We start from the raw sequence: 25793 nt of genomic DNA, 5'->3' as shown, positions 1-25793 counted from the left end.
GATAATGTTCACCAAAACGCACTAATTTTCCACAGTCCCTCCTTTAACATATTCAAGACATCTTGCTGGTTCATTTTCTACTCTGGTCTATTGTGGTGGGCATGAGAAAGAAACCGGTAGGAACCCTAGAAAAGGAGTTTGTAAACAATACATTTTGAGGTTTCTAGTTTTAGGAGGTGCACCTATTTGATAAACTTTGATAAATTTGTTCAGCAGGAAAGTCATAGGAATGAAATACAAAAAACGGCGAGCAGCAAGTACATATCATAACGTGAACTGGCAGGTTAATACATATTTCAGATTCGGTTTGGAGCAGGATCAATACAATGGCGGCTGGGAGAGAAATGAGGCAAAAAACGGTGATTGAGGATGTCAAATGTTCGAAGTTTTACGAGTTCTCATTGTTCTTTGTGGTCTTTCGTTGGCGCTGTTGAGCACCGGCGGTGGAGCTACAAGTCCAGCTCTGTTCTAAGTTCTGCGTTGCAGGGCACGACCCTTTCCTCGCGTTTCTGGTCGGAAAGGTCCTTTTCGCCCTGTGTCCTTTGAGGTGATTGTCAGAAAGTTCCGATGGAAGAAGAGCGTTCAAAACAGTCCATAGGGTAGGTCAGAGGAAAAAGGGGGATGGAGCAAGGCCAAATTAGGAACAAACTAGGGGAACGAGAGACTTCAAATAGGCGGGCGTGTGACGGAATTCAGAGAGCGGGGACTTGTCGACAGGCACTGGACGTCGAGCAGGGGCATCAGGTCGACCCTTTCTTTTCACGCTGTCGAAAACAGTGCCTCGTCCTGCAGCTCTTTTCAGTCGTGGTCTCGCCTTGACTAATGTCGCAGGTGTCCCTTAGTCTGCAGTCGGGCCTCGTGCTCCCACATCCGGTCCTTCTCTCCTCCAACAGCAGTACCCTTAAACAAGTTTGAAAAGACAGTTTTTTAGAAAATTTGCGGATGAAGATAATCAAAAAGTCTATTTCTCTCCCAGCTCCAGGTAAAGAATGAAAAAGTCCGTTACATTTAATGTTCACAACCGGCATATGAATGACCGGTGGCGGACCTGTTGGATTTACTAAGACTTTCCTTCATAATCATTTATTACAGGCATGACAGTTCATCTGATGGTAACCCACCTCCGGGAGACAAATCTGGCAAAGATATGCCGTTCTCTAGAGTTTCACATTTACAAAAGGGTACAGTGAGTCGTCAACATGGTACTACACAGGTATTTTGCTGAGAGACGAACATGGCTAAACATTTCCTTTCTATCGGTGCATCCTGTTTTTCACCTACTGCGGGGTTCATTTTGATGATTTCTTTACCTTGGTCTAGTCTGTTAACCTTGTAAAACATCATTCTGGGTCCTACGTAACCTTTTACAGCCCGGTTACTTTAACTAGGAAGGACAGGGGTTTTATGGGAAACAACCAGGGACATAGACAGGGGAGGTAACGGGGGTGATCGTTCTTCTGGGTTGGGTATTGCGACGATTCGGGGAGGGGAGGGTCGCGTATTCTGAGGTCCTTGTTTTATACTATAGGAGCCGTTGACATGTAGTTCCCTTATTTCGGGCCAGATTAGGGAACCTCTGTCGTCTTACCTGTCCTTTCCCTTACGGCCCAACCTGGGTTCATTGACTTCTAGCGGAAAAGGAGAGGTAATGACGTGGCCTCAGGGTGATTGTATTTAAAGACAAACGTTTGTGCAAATACTGACGGTATTTGAAGCCAATTAGGTGGTGTGCTAGGGGTGGCAATCTGCCAATTTCGGGGCTAACCACTCGGGGGAGTGGTAGTGCAAAAATAGAGAGAGAGAGCGAGAGAGAGAGAGAGAGAGTGAGAGAGAGAGAGAGAGAGAGGGAGAGAGGGAGAGAGAGAGAGAGAGAGAGAGAGAGAGAGAGAGAGAGAGAAAGAGTGCAACGGCAGGCTAAATAGTACACGTGCAACAGAGAGGGCGGCAGTGCATTCAAGAAAGGCTATTTAGTGCATTACACAGTAAAGGGTATTCACGAGTCCGCGTTAGAATCTTGTAATCATGCAGTTTGAGCATTAGACAGGGTAGAGGGGACGTGCTTTGAGAAAAGGAAAGAAGAAAAAGGAGGTACCATTTTGTCGCACTTTCTCGCACTCTCGGTCCTTTGATCAGTTGGGTCAACGCCTCAGTCACACACACACACACATTCCCTCACAGTTTCGCATCATACGTGACATGGGTTCATTCTTCCGGTCTGGTTTAAGGGTGGTCACTTTTTATCAGGTTGTGCTAATTTTTCGGGCTTGTTCGATACGTGAGTAGTTTGCAGGCGTGCTTGGGCACCACCCTGCGGCGCTAGTCCGTTTCGTGTATTTAGACATGGCAAGGTCTCAGATCTTCGCCACACCTCGGCTGTAATTTCTGACGTAACCTGCAGAGGGAGGAAAAGAGGGGGGGTGGGGGAGACAGCATTCGCGCGCATTCAAATACATGGATTCATAAGTCCTTTACTTACCTCTTACTCGTCTTTTCCTCCTTGGGGCAGGGTCCCCGGGGATAGGGTTTTCGGAGTCGGGGGGGTAGTGTGTTCATGTAGGGCGTGTGCGGGGAAACATAAAAAGGAAACCAGAGGGGCCTAGTGCGAGGTATCTAGTCAAAGGATATATCTCACTATCGGGATCCTTAAACCTCTTTCAACGCCGTGGCGTTCTAAAGTTCTTCGGTTCTTGGGTCCCTGCTACTTTGGAACGTTGTGCTTTACAATATTTACATTATTTCATTTTACCCTCCTTTTACATTCCATCGTTTACACCATTCGTTTTACCCATCCTTGGAAGTCACGGTCTTCCTCTACGCGAAAGTTCATGAGTCAGTCGCGTACTTTTAAGACGGAGTGTCGTGTTGTCGATCCGATCCGTCCTCCAGGGCTGGGCAACCATCTTCCTTTAACCTTAAAGAGAGAGCAGAGTAGGGTGCACAGAAAAAGAACTTTCCTACCCATCCCATATTGTTTTAAAATAAAGCATGCAATACCCGTCCATAGTTTCAAAGACTTTATTTTGCAAATTCATTTCAGCATATGGTTTAGGAGGGTGTGGTCGTACTTGGTCGGTCGTGGCAATGGCTAAAGTGCGTACAGTGGGGGGGTGTCGTTGGCAACAGTAAAAACATCGGAAAGTTTTACTCATTCATTTGTGAGAGACTAAAACGTCTATTAATTGGCTGGGGGTTCGGGGGCATATATTTTCATAATTTAGAAACATAATCATAACAGTTGTAATCAGATTTCCTATATGCATACCGTACGTATGCATCGTAAATGAGGTTTACATCAGTTATAAAAATATAATACATTGTATATTCGTAATCAACATTTGTAACGGGGATCTTTTCATACTGTTCGTCGAGTGAGCTCTCCTTGTCTTTTCTAGCCAAGTGTACAAAGGATCACAAAAATCTCAGAACATCAAGTTTATATTAGTGCGAAGGAACACCACGAGGTGTTCGTAAGTTCCGATTGATACCAGCGCCATTTTGGGCGGGGCCGGCACAGTCCGGAAGCAGCATCAGGGGGAAATGTTTCCATTACTGGCAGTTTGGACCAGAGTCCTTTTCGGCAGTTCTAGAAGTCACGCTAACAGAAGGTGTGGCAATGTCATGTTTGTTTCGTTGGCGATCGAAGCAGCCGTCCCTTACCGGAAACCTGCAAAGGCCGAAGGCTCCGCCGGGGACCTTTGTATGATCTTCAAGGCTGCGAAGATGCTGTCGGAGATGGGGGCTCGTGCTCCATGGGACAAATGTTCGAGTTGTATGGCTGGCCAGAGTTACTCTAGTGGCCGGGGCCCGCCTTCCAGCGGATCCAGACGCCATTTTGAGGCCCTACAGGGGCCACTCTCGTCGAGTTTGCAAGAATGGAAGAGACCCTTCGGAGTGAAAGGAAGAGGTCCCTGTTTTGTGAGAGCGGGACGTTCAGCTGGGGTGCAGCTGTGATGCCCTCACCTGGGGGGGGGCAAGGGAGACTCGTTCACATCGTCTCCTTCTCCCGGTGCACTCCATGCCGCTCCTTTTCATCGCCCCGCATGAAGGCCTCTCCACATCCGGTGTTCCCCGAGTGCCACCATTGTACGTTCGGTGCTGCGCAAATACTGGGGTGCCACCATTGTGTGTTCGGTGCTGCGCAAGTACTGGGGTGCCACCATGGTGTGTCCGGTGCTGTGGAAGTATGGGCACCATCGCCTGACTGGGGGTGTTCGGCGCCGGCTGGGGGCTGGGAAACCTCCTACCGGTGGAGGTGGGAGAGGCTCGTCCGCGTCGCCTCTCCCTCCCAGCCCAACTTGGACAGATTGTTGTGGAGGTACGTGCAGGACATCCCGCCGTCCAGGACTGCTGCGGCTGTGACGGAAGAGAAAAGGAAGAGGCGCCTCGCTCTCCTCTTGACATGTGGCGGGACTACCTTAGTCTTTCCAGGCCCGTTGCGGCCGGCCAAGGAGACATGTGGCGGGACTACCTGCAAATGCCCAGGCTGCGGGCTCCTGCCTCTCCTCCGGCTCCCCCATACGTTAAGATTTCCTGACCAAGAGTTGGCGGCGGGGCTCGCCTTATATGGGTTGCCGTTGGTTGGGCGTAGCCGCAACCCTGCCCTACTTTGGAAGGTTCCAGAATGGGGGGGGGGGCGAATGTTCTGTTTGACTTTCATTTTCTACAGTTTATCGTTATTATTCCTTGTTTGTTGTGTTAAATTAAAAGTTCAAGTTTATTAATGGTCTACGGATTTTGTTTTATCATTTCTTCCTTTCCAGGTTGCTTTTATGCTAAGTTTCTGCTAACAGGGGTCGAGTAACACGGAAACACGTGTAGAGGGATGACGCAGATTTGTACATTACGTACACACGAACTCAGACGGGGGACAGTACAAGTACGACATACAAAGACCCAAGACAAATATAAAAACAGTTATTGGTCATAATTATCTCTTTCCGTCTGTGAATTTTAAACGAGGCTGGGTTCCCGTCTTGACATTGCCCGACCTAGGAGAACTTGATCATGCCGCTGAGATTTTCCTGGCGAAATCTGTGCCATCGGGCATAATCAAACGTGGTGGTTCTGTCTGGTCTGTCTATGTAAGTCGAGTTCTCCTCTGTCTCGCGCCTTTTCTCGTACTGTCGGTCTGTCGTTCTTGTCGGCCCTTTGCCTTTACTCACGCTCAGTAGAGTCGGGCATTGGGCTTTCCAGTGTCCGACATACCTACAAAAAGCGCATTGGTCTGACCCTAAGTCTGGTCGTCCTTTGTATAGTGTCGGGGGATAAGTTGTGGGTAGCGGTGTCCTGGGGTTGTCCTGTCGGTATATTTCCCTACTTGGTTTATCCTCGTCTTTTCTCTGTCGTTTCGTAGCCTCTCTGCGCCACATACCGAGACTGTCGAGCATAATTGGCGTCGTCTTATTATTTCGAAGGGCTATTTCTAACGTTTCTATTTTATCAAGGTCAAAGGATCCTGCCAGTGGCCACTGTTTGTCTTGGCTATCTTCGGTATACCTGTGCCATAATTTATTATAAGCTATGGTGACTAACCCATAGTTTATGAACATGTCCTTATTAGGGGTGCCTTCTAGTGGAGCCATATGGTCCACCTCTAACACCCGGTCCGGGCTAAACAGGCTATTTATCAATGGGGAGAAGACAGACATGACGGCTCGTAACGAGGGACTAAAAAGTCAGCACTGCCTATCTTATCACTAGGTGCAAAGACTAGACAGAATATTTCTATTCTACGTTGTTTGCAGGCAGTGAATACCTCATGGAACCAAAAAAAACCAAAAGACCAACAAAATAACAATGGGGAGAATGAGTAGGACCGCAAAGATCTGCGTTACCTACCCTTTTCACTATCTGCAAAAAGGATGGTCTCTTCCCTGCTTGCAGACAGAGAATCTCCAGGAAACAATAGTTTGTGAACAACAGTTCAGTTTCAAGCAATTATTGAGTGGGGGAGAAAAAGAACAAGCACGGCTGCTACCCTACTTATCCTCCACTGCTTGCAAAGGGAGAGAGAGCCTGTTGCTTCTCCGTTTGTAGACAGTGAATCTCTAAATAAAAATAAACAAGGCAATACTAGTATTTTTGACAATCAAGCAATCAAAAACAAATTCTTTCGCAATTTGTCGTGGCAACACGACCTTACCCGGACCATGTGGACAGTTTCTTGTCTTCCGAATCCAGCGCCCGATCGTCCTCTTTTTCTCGTATTTCTCACGGCACTCCTGATGGTTCCCAGTCAGGACCGTAGATCACTCGAGAGAGGTCTGTTCGGAACTAGTGAAGTTCGGATGATCGGCTGCCAGACGAGGGTCTATTGGGCAAGAGCTCTCCCGATCGTTGCAGTCGTTCACTCTGTCGTCGGGACCTCTCCCACTGGATCCACGAGTCGCTGATGGGCCCCACGCTTGGGACGCCAATTGTAAAAACAGTTTCAATCGGGTCGGGGACAATCGATATTTGCCCGGCGGTATTGCCTCTGTGACCCTCTAGTTATTTAAATCAATGAAGAGGCAGGCGCTGGAGACTGGAAAGCAGGAAACAAGGTTTTTTTTATTCTCTCCGGAGGAGAACACAACGAAACGGACAGAAGGTATCGTTCTGAGGTGCTCTAACTGTATTTCTGAGGCCTGGCCTCTTATATCCACATTTATGACTTTATTGCAGATTACACATACATGTTTAAAGCTTTGATGTGCGGAAAAGACATTCTCGGAACTCCCCTTTGGGCCCGTTCCCACACACATTTACAGTTAAAGTCCCCACCCTAGTCACAACAGGTGATGAACATCGCGCAGCTGGATAATCCGCCGATTCACGGAATGTGGGGAGTCTGATCGGATCTCATGGTGGGGGGGGGGGGGGGGGGGCTTTGATCAACCCGGGGATTCTTTGATGGGGGAAGCTTTCTATTGTACGGGGAGGGGCAATGATGGTATCGGCAGAGCTGGGTGTCGGCTTGGGAACGGGGAGGACAAAGCGGGCACACGGGGGAAAAGGGGGTTTGCATCTAAGGGCCGGAGATCATGAAAGGAAGGCGGGGAGGTGTCGCGCTGGGAACAGGATGAGGGCTGGGGGCAGAGCAGCGCCGAAGAGGGGTTTATGACTCAAGGCAGGTGCAAGCAGGGGGTGGTCAGCGTGCAGGCGTAGTGAAGGCAAAGGGCTATGTCAGGGGCCAGCGGCATGCAAAAGGGTTTGTTCTGACCGGGGCATCTTAAAATGGCGAGCGCACGACAAAAGTGTGGCATCAGGGGAAGAGGCAAGATGGCGCAGATAATGTTCACCAAAACGCACTAATTTTCCACAAACATGTTCCTGCTACCATTATCCTATTAAGGATTTTGTGGACCAAGAACAAGAAATAATTTGGCATCCCCTGTTTGGAGCAACTTTCAATTTTCTTTACCCAAGTTCTTCCAATTCATGCCCCGTGGTTCAAAAACAATATTGAATTGTGTTAAATAAAGGCTGAGCTCAGTCTCTTAGGGGCCTTTTGGAAGGTTGGGGTCCTGGGCAATTGCCAACTTTGCCATGCCCTACAACGCCTCTGCCTGCTGCCACTTAATCACAGTGACCACAGCTAGGTAAACAATCAAAATGGTATCATAACGATGAAATGCATCGACACGTTGTCATCACTAAATGGAAGCCGTTCACAGGGTCAATAGTTTGCCTCCTGTGAAAAAAATTAGAAGAGTATTGTAATCTGGGATATTGTAGCAATGACGAAAATTACCTTGCTCTAAAAGATTAATTTAATAGCCCATAAGGAACCGGTGATAGATTGAAAAAAAATGAGAAACTGGGGAAAAAAACAAGCATTGTTTAGGAATGTATAGAATACAGGTGTATACTGATTAAAGGATTAAGGGGAGCTGCTAGAGAAGGGGAAAGAAAGAAAAAATTGCAGGAATACAAACTTTGAAACCACATTTGTGGACATTAGGCATCAGCTCATATCCTCATAGACACAAAATAGATAAAACACTTTGGCACATACGGCCCCAAATTCCTTCTGGGTTGTAAAAGATGAAAAAGCTGTACTTCAAAAATAGACTAAAATAGTAAATAAAGAAGTAAACAAGGCGAGCATTTCATTTTAGTTTCAATCTTATTTTACACCCGAGGAGAATCAAGAGAGAATAATAAATGTGCCTGAAATCACAGTCTCAGCGTTTGTTCTTACTGGTCAGGCTAGACCTGACCCTTTCACTGCTAACAGCGCCAGAAGAAATGACAGGCAGGGGTTCTGCTGCAGGAAACAAGGATCAGGAAGAAAGGCAGCACAAGCCCTGAATCTGGAGACAATTACACTCAGAACATTATTTTTTAAGGAGAACAACGGAAATGATGAATTATCTATTAAATATTAAATTGAAGCATATTCTTCCACATTTTTGGCTGTCTCGTCTCGGTGAATAATGGTTGAGCAAAATAATTTGATTAAAAGAAAATAATTGTAATCTGTTAAATCACATGCGAGAAATATATCAATAGATGCATAAAATAGCATGTAAGACATGCCCACCAGCAGGAACGTGCAACACATTAAATAGGGTGTAGAAAAGAGCCCCTTTATTGAATTGAGGGCTCTATTACACAGTATGCCTTGGTAACTACTGTCATACAAGATGCATTAAAATGCTGAAAAGATCCCTCACTTGCATAAGGCCTTCTGACATTGCTATCCTGAGGATGCTTTGTCGGGCGGTGGGGAGAAACATCACAATGGCCTCCCAGCTGCACACATTTGTGTGAGTGAAGTTCCAGACTGAGCCTCCATAGTGAAATGGACAGCATCCGACCCACCACCTCCCAGTCGCCCCCCCCCCCGTCCCCGTCCCCCCAAAAAAGACAGACCTGGGCTGCCCTGGTGCTTATTGATTTATTTCGTGTAGCACAAATTACAAGCGTAGCAAAGAGCTTAACCTAACTTAACCTAACTTAAATCAGGAAACGAGAATAAGCAAGGAAGATCTTCAAAATGTGTCTCTCCAGTATACTTTATAAAGACAGGCTATGCCACAGCCCTTTTCACTGGTTGATGCTTTTCTGTAGACCACAGACCAACACTGCTTGCACACTAATAAGGCCCTCTGCTTGGTTGCCATCTTCAGATTCTTTTTTTCCCCTTGGCGACTCCTACCATTGACTTGGCTTCCTAGTTCCTTCTAAATACTGTTTCCACTTCTTGGCTACAAATTTCCTCATTTCCTCGGATGTGGGTGAGGGTCCCATTTGAATCCCAAATATTCTTCTAAGTGCAAAACTACTCCAACAGTTAAGAAACCATTTTGTTTTGCAGCATGAATCTTTTCTGTATTCACATGCTGTGCATCAATTTGCTAGTAGTATTCTCCTTTCTTGAGAGGCTGTGTTGAAATGAGTGTATTTGTGAGCAGGTGCTTCAATATTCTGTCCCACCTGTACCTCTTTGCTAGCTGGGATATACATGCAATAATGTTTGTGAATTTGTGTACAGAAGACTATGTGGCTGCCATACAGATGTAATTTATGGAAAAATTATCTATGAATGCCAGAATTGCTCCCTTCTTCCTTATCGATTGTGTTCACTGTTTTTCTCCCAGCACTACTCCTTCTGCCTTGTAGCATATCTATATTGGCTAAAGTATCCATCTGGTGAAAGTTCCCAAATTACTGGTGAGCCCTTGCTTGTCTGTGCAAAGGGGATGAAGAATTGGTTTTCTTCCTGATTTGGCTTGTTTCCTACAAGTAATACATGACTGTCTTCCTGGCGTCCAGCATGGGAAGACCCCTTTCTGCTTGTGATCTTCGTTGTTAGAGAAAAAATGTAGCAGCATAGCATGGTTGACATTAAAATGTGATACAACTTCTGGCAGGAATTGTGCATTTGTCCTCATACATATCGGGTCCTTATGTATATGCAAGTAAGGTTCGTGTGATGTGAGGGCTTGTAGTTCACTAACTAATCACAAGAATGTGATGCAATCAAGATGACTGCCTTGCTTTTTAGGCAATTGAGTCCTTTCTTATGCATAGGATTGAAAAGCAGCTTCATCAAATGTGTTAGCACTAGGTTTAGGTTCCACAGTAGTGTGGATGCTGACCCGGGTGTAACTACCCTAGTTTATCAATCTAGGATTCTCTAAATACGAGCGTGTTGAAAAAACGTCTTCCAATAACACCCCTTGGGTATACCACTGCAGCTGAAAAGTGCACTTTTATTGTATGAAAGGATCTCATCTAGCAGGTGAGTAAGATACCTGACCATAGTAGCGCCCTTTGTCCAGCTGTCCCCTAAGCTCTTCCATTTTGTGGTGCAACGTTTTTTGAGTCGTAGGCCTTCTGTTCTCTTGTTGGACTTCCATGGATTTCTGGGGTAGTCCTAGGTGACTTAATTTTATGTCTTCAAGAGCCAAGCCGCTAGGCGGAAAGGGGCTGGTTCCAGGTGATATGCCTGGCCTCTTTGTATTGTTAACACGTCTTGGTGAGCCGGCAGTCTTCTCATTCAGTCCTGTGCCAATTACAACAGATTGGACAACCATGCATGTCTGGCCCATTGAGGTGCTATTAGGATTTGTATCATGGTTGTTTGCTCCTGTCAAACAGCAATGGCATAAGCGAGAATGGGGAAGAGTGTATGCAAATTTTCCAGACCGGTCTATTGATACATCATTCCATAGCGAGCGATTGTGTGGGTACCTGGACGAAAGGTTTTGGTACTTTGCGTTCTCTTGAGTGGCAAAGAGGTCTGTGGCTTGTCTCACTCCTGAAATGTTCTCTATACCATTTTTTATAGCTCATATTCATATATGGCACTTGCTCGCTTGTTTAGTCTGTCCACCTGTTTATTTTGAATACCTGGTAGATGCATGAATACTAATGTTATCCCTCTCTCGTGGCTCATTCCATATGTCCTGAGCTATCTGGGAGAGTCTGTGTGACCTTCTTCCTCCTTGTTTGTTGAGGTAAAACATAGTGGTCATGTTGTCTGTGTGGATTTGGACCATTTTCTTTTTGACTTTCTGATCAAAAGCTGTTAAGGCAAAGAATACTGTCTTCAGTTCCAACAAGTTTATAAGTTTTACTTGTTCCTCTGGGCTCCATAGGTCCTTTCTCATGTAGCCTCCCTTCCTCCTGTGGGATGCATCTGCTGAGATGTTTTAATGTTATGCCTACATGATGTTCTTTGTGTTCCAGTACTGTATTCCTTTTTGCACTTTCTCGGTGACAACCACTACATCCTCCCAAATCCCAGTTGCTTATGACCATTGATGCTGTAGCCTTTACTGGAGTAGGCTCATGTTTTGCCTGTCATGTGCATTAGGGGTGTGAAAGATGCAATCATGCCCATTTGTTCCCCACTATCAGAGGTTGCCCCTTCTGAAAAAGGTGAGTTTGCGCTGTCAGTGCCAGGATTCTCTTAGTAACTGGGAATGCCTTGGCTCCCTGGAATCTAATCTCTCACCCAAAATTGTGTTCTCCTTCTGAGGGACTGGAGATGGTTTCTCCAGGTTAAAGGAGAACCTCACTCTCTAGAGTATCTAGACTGCAGTTATGTTTTTCTGGCACTGTCTGAATGACTTTGCTTTACCAACCATTCATCTAGGTGATGGTAGACGTGGATCCTCTTTCCCTTTAAGTGCATTGCATCTACAGCAAGATACTTTGTGAAAACACTTGGTGCAGATTTTATCCCAAAGTGGACTACCCTGAATCTTGTAGCATACCATGTCCACGATGAACCACAGGGACCGCTTGTGTCGGGTGTTCATCGGTACATCAGATAGGTGTCCTTGAGGCCTATTGTTGCCATTTTGCCTCGTTTCCACAGTCACGCTATGACCTCTTGTAGCCCAGCAATTTTTAACATTTGCGTGTTTATGAACTTGTGCAAAGCACATAGGACTAGAATGAGTCTGACTGTCTTGTCTGGCTTTGGCACAAGGAAACAAGCAGAGTAGATTGATATATTTAATTAATTGGACCCCTCTCCTATGCCTGCTTTGCTTAGAAGGTCTTTGATCTCTCAGTGTAGATGCAGAATATCTTCCCTGCTGCCGGTTGTTGTTTTTGACCTGATGTTTCTGTATGATAACTATGTTGAATTTTGTTTAGGTCCATTTATCGGAGGTGATTGCCCTCTTTTGCTGTGTGCAGAGGTGATTCTGTTGGCAATTCACTTGCTAAATGGTTAAGACCCTTGCAGGGTGGTGCATCTCCACTGGCTCTTCCTTGAAAGGGCAATCTTGGCATATTGAGATATTGCCACTGAGATGGTGCCCTCTGGGACTAGTCTGTGGAATGCAGTTCGCATTGAGTTTGTGGTGTTGCAGTCCTCTTGCAGACAACCACTTTCTTGCTGTTGCTCCTTCGCGAAACAGGCCCTTTATCTTCACCTTTGCTGTTTCACTCACTTTCTTTATATTCTGCAGCGACTCATTCTCTGCTAGCTCCAAAAGGTTCTTGCCCATGTATGTCAAATTTGCTACTGCCGCTTGTACTCATTACTTGAACCCAGACACCCTCAGCCAGACATGTCTTCTCAGGGTGGTGCCTACGCACAGTTGCCTATTGGCTATATCAGCTGCATCCAAAGACGATTTTAGGTAAATGTTGGAGATGGTCTTGACCTCTGGATTCCTGCCTAGCTCTCTTCCATTACTGCTGTAGTAGGTGCTGCATTAAATCCTCCACGTCCTCTGGTATCTGCATCTGTTGAGCAGCGCGATGAAGTGCACAATGTGCCACTGCATGGCAGATGACCCCTATAGTAATAGGCCCACCATCTCTATCATCTTACTCTCCTTTCCCAGTGGAGGTTCAAAGGCAGTGGGTACATTGGCCCTCTTGCAAATCATAGTGACAATGATGAAATCTTCTGGAACATTGCCTTTGAGGTAGGTAGGGTTCAGGGAAGAAAGTTTGCATTTCTTCTCCACCGTAGGGGGTTATGGTTTTGCTGAGGCTGGCTCCTCAAAGGACTCTTATCCATGCTCGAAGATGTTGGTAAACATTGGAAATAATGATTTTTATGTCAGAGATGGTAACAGGCTCTCTAGGAGGACACATGATTCAGACTGATCCACTTCCAATTGGAATACATTGGTGTCCAATGCCCTCTTGCGTAGGGCATTATGCACCACAATGTCACCAGGCTAAAGGCCTGAAGGTACATGGTTTGATCCTTTCTTCTGGGGAGTCAGTCTCTAGATCTTGCAACTCCTCCACCATTGATTCTAGGTGTTAGAATTAACCCTGTTCAAATGGACCTTCTTCCAGGTTAGGTTCCTCCTCTTCTTCAGGTTCTGGCGTTGTAGGAGGCTCCAGCTCTGTGTGCTTCTCTTAGTGCCCCTTCTCAGTCTGAGGTTTTAAAGGGATCCAAAATCTCTTGAGGAACCTGTCAAACTCATTTTTTCTTCTCATGAAGACTTCCATCTCTGCGTTGAGTCAATCTTTTTTTTTATGTCGATACGTTTTGCTCGTTTTTTAGCACAGTGGCCTTCCTCTTTGGTGTAGAGCCCTCCTCTCTGGTTTCCTTCTTCCTTCTGTGCCCTGGATCTCCCTTTGAGGTTGGGGCTGGTTCCTAGGTTTTACCGCTAATGGTGTCCTTCAACTTCAACCCCTGGAACTCTCTCTGCTTTTGCTTGTCCTCAATTATCAAAAGCTGCAGTGTTGTGATACCTTTCGGGGACATCAGGTCAGAGGGTTTTGGCTATGTCTTATTGAACCCTTGTGGTGTAACCTGCTGCCTCTTCACCTGGGTATCCTTCTGCATCTTCAACATTTTCTCCTTCCCTGTTTCACTGACTTCTTTAGCATCTGAGCCCTCCCCTTGTTCACCTCAATTTCCTCTATGCTCTCTTTGTTGCTCAACAGTCCGAGGTCCCTTAGCAATGTTTTCTGATGTGACTGTGTCATATCGTACTGTGCCCCAACTCTGCCTCAACTTTGTCTTCAAAGAATTAGGCAGGAACTCTGAATGTGTTGCACTCTTCACAGCTGTGATCATTCGGCAGACCAAAGTTGCAGACCTCATGACGGTCGTTTTGTGTGAATTTGCAGTGGCACTTCAGTCAAAACCTAAAGGGAGTATGGGTGATCCTGGTAAATATTTTAATTTCCACAGGGTCAATGTTCATACGTCAAAAAAGCTCTCAAAACGTCAGTTATCTTCAGTGTTAACTGGGTTCCCTCAACATCAGTTGTCTGATCCATGGTCCCCTTTGAGGTTTTTTTTTTGGTGATCTTTCGAAAAATCTTTGTCTTCAGTTCTTTGAAGCTTCAGAACTTCCGCAGTACTGCCACACTCAATGGTGAAAAAAAAAGAATCTGAATGTGACGACCATGCAGAGGGGCTTCCGGTGATTATATCTGACATCACATGGGACGGACATAATACCAAATGGTTGATACTAACTGCAGAAAATATCAGACAACAATTGAAAACCCAACCCCTAGATGATGGAATGATGCACAGCTTGTGAATCCAGAAAAGATTCATGCTGCAAAAAAAGGAAAAAATATGAACACGATGTACACTGCTGTAATGGTGTTGGCTTTCAATTTCTGGTCAAGTGCAAACTTCTTGAATGAACATGTAAGGGGACAATCCTTCAAATGCATTTTCCACGGTGTTTTTAATACACATGCAGGTAGAATCATTATATATTCATTTAAAAGAAAATGGGTAGGTGCTGGAAAAGATAAATGGAGGTAAGTGTGTTTTTAGGGTTCAGTGGTGGGTAGAGGTAAAGGGTGATAAGGGCAATTTTAGGATTCAGGCTTCGATAAAGGTAAATGGAGGTAAGGATGATTTTTGGGTTCAGGGGTGGGTAGAAATAGAGGGAGTTAATGGTAATTTAGAGTTTATGAGTGGGTAGGGATAAATGATGTATGGGTAAGCTTGGGTTCAGGGGTGGGTAGAGGAAAAAGGAGGTAAGACTAATTCTTAAGGTTCAGGCTTGGGTTTAGGGGTGAATGATGGAAATGGTGATTTTACGGTTCGAGAATGGGTGGAGGTAAATGGAGTTAAGGGTAATTTTAGCGTTCTGGTGTGGATAGAGGTAAGGGAGGTAAGGTTTTGGGTGGGTAGAGGTAAAGGGAGGTAGAAAAAAAGGTGATAAGTGAGAATTTAGGATTTACTGGTTGGTAGAAGTAAAAGAAGGTGAGGGTAATTTTAGGGTTATGGGTGGGTGAGGGTAAAATGAAGTAAGGGTAATATTTTGTAGAGGTAAAGGGATGTAAGGAATAAAAAATGGGCAGTTGTGTGTGTAGACAAAGACATACATATATAGTGGAGTGGCATTGTGTAGAGTGGTATGGAGGGGTGTAGGATGGTGTAGAGTGGACCGGAGTGGTGTTGAGTGGCTTGGAGTAGATTGAAGGGCGATAGAGTGGCACAGAGTACAGTGGCATAACGTGTCACAGAGTGGAGTAAAGTGACATCGAGTAGCGTAGAGTATAGTGGTGTAGAGTAGGGTGGCATAGAGATAAAGTGAAGGGTAGTACAGGGGATATTTATTAATATTTATATTGAATGGGGAAAACGTTGAAAGCTTTTTATACTACTGTTTAAGTTTATTTACTCAGTAGACAAACAATTCATCACATTACCGTTCAAATCTTCTTATCTGAAACCTGCACATTTAGTTGTATTTTATTCCATTATCTTTCCAGCACTTGGCAAAGGACAGAGGGTTATTGTTGAAAGCAATCTAAATGCTACATATGATTATTAATTGCAGAACCGACAATCTCAGCATCTGCTAGCTCGTAACATGGTCGATCAGAGGCAAGGCGCAGCAGGAGCCGTTTTACAGCAGCACAGTAATTAAACCTTCCTTCTGATGCCTGCGGTGGGAAGTGCATGCTCGGAGCGCACACGCCCCCAGACCCAGTTGAAACTAATTACAGCACAAAGCCCTGGCGAGGGCATTGTTTCTACGTACCCGTCCAATCACCCACGACTTTCAGATGGACTCCGAACGTCGCTTTGTTATCTGTAGGGCACTGAAAGGAAAATCAGATACACATCTATCAACAGAAAAGCATTCTAAAGTCACAACTGAATGCATTAATGGAAAATCAGAAACACAAACGTTAAGAGGATTAAATAACGAGCTTTGTATTCGCAATGTTTAAACAAAATAAAATAAATGAAAAAAAAAACAGTGGTGGGCATTTGATACACCGCGTTGCAGATAACGAAGGAATAAATATTGCCTGAACAGTGAGTAGCTTATTCTTAACTCTTGGAAAGAAAGCTGTATTTTATGTGGCTCGCTAACCTTTGCAATGCCGATAAACAGTGCCACGGTGACTGTATTTGTTTTCTTTAAATTAAAATTATGTTTATAAACCCACAAAACGATCCCATAAGCATACATTTATATGGAATCCTTTTTAAAATCCATTGCAGAGTTAAAAGCGTGCAAAATCATTATATTAAATGCTAAATGAATCACTTTCACTTCATTTTAGGGACCCATGGGCGAGAGATCTCAGTCTGGTTGTAAGCCTGCTTCTGGGCTTTGGGTGACTTGGGATCGTGCACGGCAATGGTCCCCGATGACCTTGAGGCAATGTTCTTCGGGCAGCACGGCCCTGCCATGGCATGTTTTGTTGATATAGTGGCACAGTCTGCTCAGGTACAGTTGTCTTTGTTGTGGCACCCTCTGCTCCAGCACAGTTTGATGTCCCAGCGGCACAGTCTGCTTATGCAGCCAGAGGCGTAGCGTGGGCGGGGCCACAGGGGCGGTTGTCCCGGGCCCAAAATTATTAGGGGTTCAACATTTTAAATAAGGGTAAGCATTTTTTTAAATACCTGCCTCATCCCGGGCTCTGGCAACCGATGCTATGTCGCTGGATGCAAGGGGTCAGTCCTTGGGTACCCAGGGGCGTAACACAGGCCCCCGCGGCCCCAAGATCCAAGAGGCCCCCTCGGCACTGCACTCTGGCCAGAGAGCTTATGATTGAGCCCGGAGGGGGCTCCTCTACGTACCGTGCAGGGAGGCCCCCTCAGTTTTCGTTACGCCAGTGTGGGCACCGTGTGCTTGGGCACAATTTCAGGAAGTTGTAGCGGTACAATCCACTGGGGCACAACTTTATGATGCTGCCACTGTTTCTGATAAGAACCACTAGTCGGGGGATAAACTAGAACTTGGAACATGAGCAACTAGTGGGTCAGCAGCTTCCACTTTTATACAGTTGAAGCAAAGGGGGTGTAGATTCCCTGTCTGCACTTTTAGAACTGGTTTAGGGTGGTTCTTCTTTTGTGTATCGTCTGCAGGCAGATCATCAGCTACAGCCTTTGTAAGGAGTTGTGTTCCTTACAGTAGGTATTATTTATCCTCCAGTACCAGCAACAGAGGCACAAAGAGGTGTGAGCTTTCTACACCTGTCTACTAATAGCCACACTGACAAGTAATCAGGAAGGAGACAATAGACATGCCTCACCTAAAGGACCCTTCACTCCCTGAACAGCAGAGGTTGCATCCCACCCTTCACCTTCTACAAATTTGCAATGGTCAAGAAAACTAATCAGGAGTCTCTCTCAGAGACAGGACTTACTTTTTAATGGGAGTCCTCTATAATTTTCCCATACTTCAGAATCTAGGTCTCCTCCCTCCAACTTCATGAATGTCAGCAATACACTTCCAATGTCTGAAAAATCATCCTCACCTCCATCTTGTGCACATGAACAGGGCAAGGACTTCCACAACGGAACCTAAAGGCCTCAATTATTCTGGTTCACTCATACAGCAACAGCATGTACCACTATAGCTACACAAAAGTACATGCATACCATACTTGGGATGCTAGTGCTAGGATTTGGGTTTGCTCATAGAGGCGGAACGTCACATAAGTGGGCCAGAAGCCCCCATGCTAGTAGCACAGATAAAAAGGTCTGGTCCCAACTACTGATTTGCAAACCACGGTACAGTGCAACCACCGTTCTACAGGCTAAACCCCTGTTAGGGACAGTTATCCTCTGTGAAACAATTGAAGCACACTTTGTGCACCATTCCAGGTGTATGACCTGAGTCATATCAAGGGATAGGCCAAGGCCTTCATGCACACTGTAAACTTGCGTGTCTGTGGCCATAATCAAAACCCTCGGCACAAGGTACTCACCGTTGGGCAGTCAGGACATGGAAACACTCCTGCACACCATGCAGGGGGAGATTTCTGTCCCACCGCTTCACTTCAATACAACTTATTGCAGTTAGCACAATTAATCATGTGGTAACATTTTATCCCATTTTGCTTCAGTGCAACTCCTGCTGAGTATCTTGATCTTTTTTGGCACTCGAGTTTAGAGAAATGTGGCAGAGCCCTTTTGTGAGGAGGAGGTACACTTTAACAGCATACTGCTCAGTACCTGTCCAGCATCAACCTTTTCTGCACAGGGACATCTCTCCTGGAATAATGTAACCAGATTCTCAGGTGCCCAGCTGAAACTCTAAACTCGTAACATCAATCCAGCCTTAATAGAGTGAAACAGTTGCAAGGAGCTGCAATGACGCTAAATGTGAGAAAATGCAACCACAACTCCAGTAGTTAGTTCTATAAAAGGAAAGTGTAAGGAAGTGTTTACCACATGAACAACTCAAATGTCACTGTAATAAAGCAAGGTGTGGGAAAATCCATTACAACATCATTAATTACAATGGCTGTAACCATGCGGCTAACAATACTACTGGGAGACCAGAAAGAGAAGGTTTTTTAAAGCAAAGAAATATATCCGTAAGTTAACAATGTTGGTTTGATGGAGAGTACCCAAATTACGTACTATGTACATTAACAAATAACAAAATATAAACTTGGTTTTTATATTGCATAAATATATAATTTAGAGTAGGAGTAGATACAAAGATTGCACACAATCGCATGATTCTTGGTTACTTTCCGAAACTGGAGTTATAACCCATGTTTTTGGGATACAAGAGGTAAAATGAAGGTTATCTGAATATGGTAACTGACAGATCCTGTTTAGTGATTACAAGGCAGGCAGTGGCTACCGAGCCTCAGTCGGGGTGGTTGAGGTTATTTGCCTCAGGTGTCCCGGGGCCCACCCTCCTATAGCTCCGTAAACTGTGCCAAGTACAACCCTTTCTGCACTTGACTCTCACCAGTAGCAGAGGAGGGCAGTCACAGGCTGCTCAGGGAGGTAGACTGGAGTGTTTGAGCTCAACAGTTAACAATTTAACAATAGACAAATTAACTCCAATGTTCAGCCCATTGTTTGTCTTTTACAAAAAGTACTTTTAATCACAAAGTTTAATTAAATACTACACAATCTGCTTAATTATACAGTTAGTGTCCAGTGTCCATGGGTGTGCTACTTTTTTGTGGTACTATACACAAGATCCCCTTTATCAGTCCCTCTATCTGCTGGGTCCCGCTCTTTGGAATCAGGCAAATTATGAATCAAGTGTGGATGCAGCCTTTTTGTTCTCACACAGGCAAATTTGCACTCAGTTCAAGCCGTACCCCCTTTGCTGAGTTGGCTAAGCAATAACTGAGTTTTTGTACGTTTGTTGTAGGCTGAGTGACCCGTCCGCTCATCTTGTTGTAGGGGCCGCAGTGAGCAGGAAGTTCAGAAATCACCATGGAATTTGGGTGCATGCTGCATCTGACCACATGCCCACCCAGCTTCAGTCTTTCTTAAACCACGGGCACGGACGCAGGTGGAGACCTGGCTGTGGAGGTTACTAGCAGTTACAAAGCCGCAACCTGGCTGGGGCTGATGACAGTCGCAACCCTGCTCAGGCCATTAGTGGTCAAGTCAGTTGCAGTTCTGATTGTGGCAGTTAGAGGTGTAGCCCTAACTGGGCAAATGATAATCCAAGCAATTGCAGACCCAGTCCAGGCCTGCCATCCCACACTTACTATCCCAATTCACAACATACATAGGTATTCTTAATTTAAAAACAATGATGGAACACACAGGGCAAATGAGTGGGCCAGTGCAACACTGCAGCTTTCCACCCCATAACCTGGTCTGTTCCCCTCCCTGAACAGAATTTTGGATGGCTTGCGCAATACGCCAAATGGTTTTCCTGGTTTGCCTGCCTCATTCCAATTGCACCTTTACCTCGCCACTTCACACTAAATTGACAGCAATACTCCCCCGGCACTGCTCTAGCCTCCCTTACAAGAACCTACTGATGTTATGTGAGATGGTGCAAACCCTTCTCCCTAAAGAAAATCAGGTTTTGGCCCCAGGGAATGGGGCCAAAACCTCCGCTTAGGGAGGGGGGGACAAACACCGCCTCAATAAAAACATGATTTGGCCCAAAAAGCATGTGGTACCCAGGGCCATAATTTGGCATGGCAAGGGGGTGTGGTTACATACCTCCATCCTCTATAAAAAATATATTCTGGTGTTCCCTGGGCCACCCTGGGGAAAGGGAGCTTAAAAAAGGGCGGTAGCCTATTTTGTTTTTAAAGTGTAGAGTGGATGTGTAGAACCTCTGGAATCCCCCACTAGGCCTAGGGGTGCACGGTATCCCTAGCCTGCCTCCCTGTATGCTTTTTAACATTATTTGAGAACAAGGAACAGAGTCCCAAGTCCTAAAATGGCTGCTGCCACAGCTTTGTCAAACAGACCTAAAAGTGTAATGCCCAGCTTCAGTTTAATTAATTCATTGGCACAGACTCTGTGTAGAATCAATACTTCCATCTACATTCACCTTTGATAAGTACGTTGTGAAGCTTTCAGCAGTGCTGCTCTGCCTCTGACTCTAATGCATTACGCTGATGTATTCTTAGGGCACCTGTACCCTAAATGCATTTTACTTTTTAATTCATCGAAAAAAGAAATTTTCAAGCTGTTTTTATGGAAATATCGACACAAGCTTCTTCCAATTTCCAAAAACAGGTACTATTAGTACGCCTTGGCATAAAACCACTCAATAAACACAGGGGAGGGTTTGCACTAATTAACGTTATTTTAGTTCATTTTTTAGATCACACTAAGTCACGGCCCTGATGAGAACCCCACAAATGGTTTTGGGGTTTGAAACGTGTCAGCACATTTTCCCAGTGTGATACCTTTATTGTATTTGAACCTTATCTTAGGAAATATTCATTTGTTTAAATAAGACTATCCCTAGATACGTTCCCACTGGTAGCGACCACTTAACTTGGATTTTAATGTGGTTCATCAATTACCATTGAGGTTGCTTTTCTTTGTTGAAACCATAACTGGCTTTGACTTGATATATTGTCAAATGTGCACTGTAATGTGTTGGTTTTCAAATGTGTTGATTGTTTGTTCAGTTGTCTAAATATTTATGTTTCCCTTGTTCTGAACACCCTAAAAAGATACAAATTATTTTTTGAAACAAGAGAGTAATTGAGAAAATAAATACTCCAAACCATAGAATTGTCATATGGTTTGTTGTTTAATCAATATTTGTACTAAATGTGATGACTCGATTATGCTGCTGTTTACAGCTTCAGGTTAAGGCATTCATCAGTTTATTGCTTGTCACCTAAAGACCCAGATAACTTCATTTAAAACAGTCTTAAAGGCGAAGACACCACCAACGTTCTTGTATGGACTTGAATTCATTAATTAGCCTTACTAAACTAGGAGAAAATATTATTTTCATTATATTTATTTTGGATTCCTAAAACGAAATCCATACTACAGTGAACGAGGCCCCCTATTTTGACTTTGGTTTAGCTGATAGTAGATTTAAAGGGTGTGCACAAATGCCTTGAACTTGACTTTAACTTCCTAAAGCTCCAGAGAACACCCCTGGTCATTGGTTCATAAGGTGGTGGATCAACCATCAAAGGAGAAGCATATGAATTTGTGTTCCATACACCATGACGAGATCTATATGTCATTCAGCTGAAATACGAGCAATAAGGTCCAGATATACCATCAAAAACAGCGATGCTATCAAGTAACAGATTCAGGGCCATATTATCAAGAAAGGGCGATCCATAATCGCCGCTTTTATCGGCAGGAAACTGCCGCTAAAGCGGCGATAATGGACTTGATAATATGCCTTTGTGAATTCTCATAGAAGCCCAGGTTAACACCAGAACCTGGGCTTCTATCGGAATTCAAAAGGGCATATTATCAAGCCCATTATGGCTGCTTTAGCTGCAGTTTCCTGCCGATAAAAGCGGCGATAATGTATCGCCCTTTCTTAATAATATGGCCCTGAATCTTTAATCGAGGTATTGCTTATTTTAACAGCAACATGCACCAGTCACCAAGCAGCCAGGTGGCTCTACAAAGCAATTTAATATATTCAGAAAACGAATTTGCCTCCTGGGAAGAAATTGTTTTCTAATTTTGGAACTGTGAGACTTCCACTTAGGAGGAACATAAGACAATGTAATAGGTTGCAACAACTTAAGAGGACTTGCGATCTGTGCTACACAGCATCTCATGAGTTAACACATTCACAGTAGTGGGGTTAGGGTGTCCTGGGCCCTTACGTAAGGAAGGAAATTATACCAACCCTACCACCCCCAATCAACTGGTTTTATAGTAAAAAGCACAGCCATTATTAGGGGTGACATAGCCACCTAACACTCCTGTGCCCCGGTGCCATCTGCTGCACTACTGATAGCTTCTCCAAGGGCTTTTCTCACCGGGGCTGAACACAGGCAGTTTTTTAAGGGGGCCTCAAAACGTGTCTCTATCGGACTCTTTTTTGTGCCGTGACACAGGCGGTCCATTTTTTTACAGACTACAGTGACAGCAGGCACATGGATGCTCACACTGCTCACTTCTCACTAGTGGAGAAGTTACGACATGACGTCATGCCATGTGAGCGTTGTAGGAGAACGGAAGTCATTTAAAGAGTCATTTTCTCCCTGGATTTCCCTTCTCTTTCTGAAACTCAGGAGCAGCAACATTGTTGTGGTGTCACCAGGACTTCAATATTATATACAAGGCATAGTTGCTGCTTATTTATCTTATGCAACTAACAACCATTGACAAAGCCAATAGTCCTGACTTCTTGTAAGTATGATGTTACTTGTATCATATATCTGGATGCAATGACAGAAACAGCAAAATACAGGTCGGGCGGCACACTATGCGAAGCACCGATTTTTAGCTACATTTTCTAAGCCACACCCTTAATTACATTGGCAACGCCCCTTTGAGAGCCCCCCCCCCCCGAGTTTTTTCACCCACTTAAAGCCCTGGCTTCCCCAATGCACGTTTGGTGTTTGTCTGTCCTGGACTGGTCAGTGGGCAGTCAGACACGTTTTAAGGCATGGGAAAAGTATGCTCTAGCCCAGGGCCCCAGCCTTTCAGGGGGCCCCTCATAGAGCCAGGTTATTCTACAAAGAGTCTTGCCCTGATTACCTTGAATAATGTTTAAACAGATTATTGTAAATAGCATTTTTCTATCATTTATTTCTAATGTGTGAGAGTCTATTACAGACATTTTGCCGACAAAATGTGTTTGTTTCATGCAAAATCCATAAAAGAAGTTTCTTTTAGATCAGTACAGGACCTCACATATGAGAAATGGGAGGGTGTGACAGAGATTATTTGCAATAATAAAAGTGAACTGCTGCAGTGTTACAATATTTAAAACACACATCAATATCCCTGAATATCAGCACTGCACACATTTAGAATTTGACCAAAGAGGGCATGAAAGAGCTGAAACTGGATCATAAAATCAAAGTTGTTCCGAACAGTGGCCCCCAAAGTACATCTGGCCCAGGACCCCCAAAATACATCTGGCCCAGGGCCCCCAAAATCCTTAAAATGTCCCGGTGGGCAGTAGAAATACACGAGACCTTTTATTTAGCAGAACAAGCTGCCAGGATATGACTTGTTTAACTCAGTTTGTGTCTATATTTGGGACTACTTAAATTTTCCACATGCGAAGTGTTTTATTATTAAACTAGCCCCTGCTTAGGCAAACTGATTGAAGGTGCTGCTTCCAAACAGTTCAGCGTTTTCCTGCAAGGAAGCAAGCTACTTCCAGGCCACCAAAAAGTGTTCCACCCAGAACACGCATCACATGTGCCATTTTCCATCAGGAATAGACTCTTTAAAAGAAATCGGGTTGTCACACTTCTTCTCCTGCACCGGTCTAATGCCTTCGACACTCTACACTACCCCTTCTTCCTATTCAGATAAGAGGAACTTGACAACGAAATTACCACCCTATTCTGGATAGGTTCCTACATTTTAGCCCATTTTAGCATCATCTCGCTGACACTGGGCTCTCACATGAACACAACACTGTCATACCTCAGGATAGGACCATCTCATCCCCCTCTCCTCTCCAGGGCCTGGGCCCACCTCCAGACCTCATCAGGAATGTCAGCCTGTCCTGCTAAAACTATGGGGCAGATTTATGTTAACTGGCTCATCCCCAGGGATGCGCCAGTTAATGTGCGCCACAGTGCGCCACAGCTCCGCCACCCATGGTGCGCCGCATTTACAATGCGGCGCACCATGGGGCAAAAACGGCACAGATGCGTGATGCATCTGTGCCGTAAAGGCGGCGCATTGCTGGAGTTGCGTCGCAAGCGCGACGCAGCTCCAGCAATGCTCGGGGGTGCCCTATCTGACCAATGCTGCATCAAGACCTACGCCTGCTTCAAGCAGGCGCAGGCTTTTGATGCAGCATTGGCCTGAAAGTGACTGAGTGAAATCTTATAGATTTCACTCAGCCACTTTTGCGAGGCGCACCTGCCCCGGAACGCCCACCCTGCGCCGGAACGCCCACAAGCGGCGCAGGGCTTTACAACGTGACGCATCTGCCTAGACGCGTCACGTTGTAAATCGTTCGTAGGGATGCGCCACGTTTACGCCGCCTTGCGTGACGCAACAGCGGCGTAAACGTGGCGCAAGGGCCTCATAAATCTGCCCCTATGTTTCCTAAAGATGGAGAACCTGCGTCTATTGCTTACATGTTTAATGACATTTTGTTTAATTTAATTGAACAGAGTTATTTCAATAGGTTTTGTTTCATTTTGTTGTCAAAGTCATTCATTTGATAAACAGATGGCATCCGCAGCCCTTTCGGTTTGTCTGCTAATGCCACTAGTGATTTGGGGATTAGAGGTGCTGGCATTGACAGACAGCGCGTCTTTCCAATGCTTCGCACTCTCGTTTTACAAAGCTGACACTTCCCTCCACACTGCATTCAGAGACGCTGCTCCAGTTTCCACAAATGACGGAGAATTCTTTTTTGACAGTGGAAAATTAAAGCTGCCGCTGGCGTTATTGTGTTGTCAAGTGCAATAAAATGTGTCACCTCAATGCATGGCTGCTTGACAGCTTTTTGAGTGATTACAGTCAAAAGCTGAGCAGAGGCAAGCATCCATAATACCTTGTGTTGTTGGCCATGGCATGGAAAGCGTCGAACCTGGCCAAAACCTCTATTCGATGTTGCTGTCTATGAAATTGTTTTGCTTTATGTGGTTCTCAGTCATCATGGCTGGCATTTATGGGGACTGGTGGGGCGGGCAAATGGTTAGTGGGTAAAAATAAAAAAACACCTTAAACACGACTTCCTCCTCACTGCACATCTTCCTCCAGCCTCTACAGTCCAACGTGGTCCCCAGCTAACCAATCCTGGCGCAGCTCTTACCAGCATGGGAGAAGCGTCAGGATTGGAGGGAGTGACTTCTAATGCTGCTCCCAAGGGCACTGGAGCCCTGTATTTGCTCTTGCTCTAAAGCAGCTGTCTCAAGACAGCTGGGTTAGAATTTTCAAAGGGCACAGGTCTGGCTAACCGTCGCAAGATGTCCGGCCAAAGGGATATGCGCACTCTGAGAAGTTTCCTGGCAGTTCAGCCTCCTCCAAGCTG

General features: G+C 45.2%; 1 protein-coding gene across 7 annotated transcripts in view; it reads right to left on the bottom strand.

Annotated features, from left to right (window-relative positions):
* NOX4 (NADPH oxidase 4) overlaps window positions 1-25793 on the bottom strand; it is an 840225-nt gene that overhangs the window by 272314 nt on the left and 542118 nt on the right. For all 7 annotated transcript variants that reach the window (XM_078658423.1, XM_078658420.1, XM_078658421.1 and 4 more), the window contains one exon: window positions 15930-15990. In XM_078658423.1, coding sequence (XP_078514549.1) covers window positions 15930-15990 — 61 coding nt within the window. The remainder of the gene's footprint in view (window positions 1-15929; window positions 15991-25793) is intronic.

Source organism: Lissotriton helveticus, chromosome 8, assembly GCF_964261635.1.
Source record: "Lissotriton helveticus chromosome 8, aLisHel1.1, whole genome shotgun sequence".
NCBI classification, from domain to species: Eukaryota; Metazoa; Chordata; class Amphibia; order Caudata; family Salamandridae; genus Lissotriton; species Lissotriton helveticus.
The sequence above is the reverse complement of the archived record's forward strand: the minus strand, read 5'-3'. Positions and strand labels throughout refer to the sequence as shown.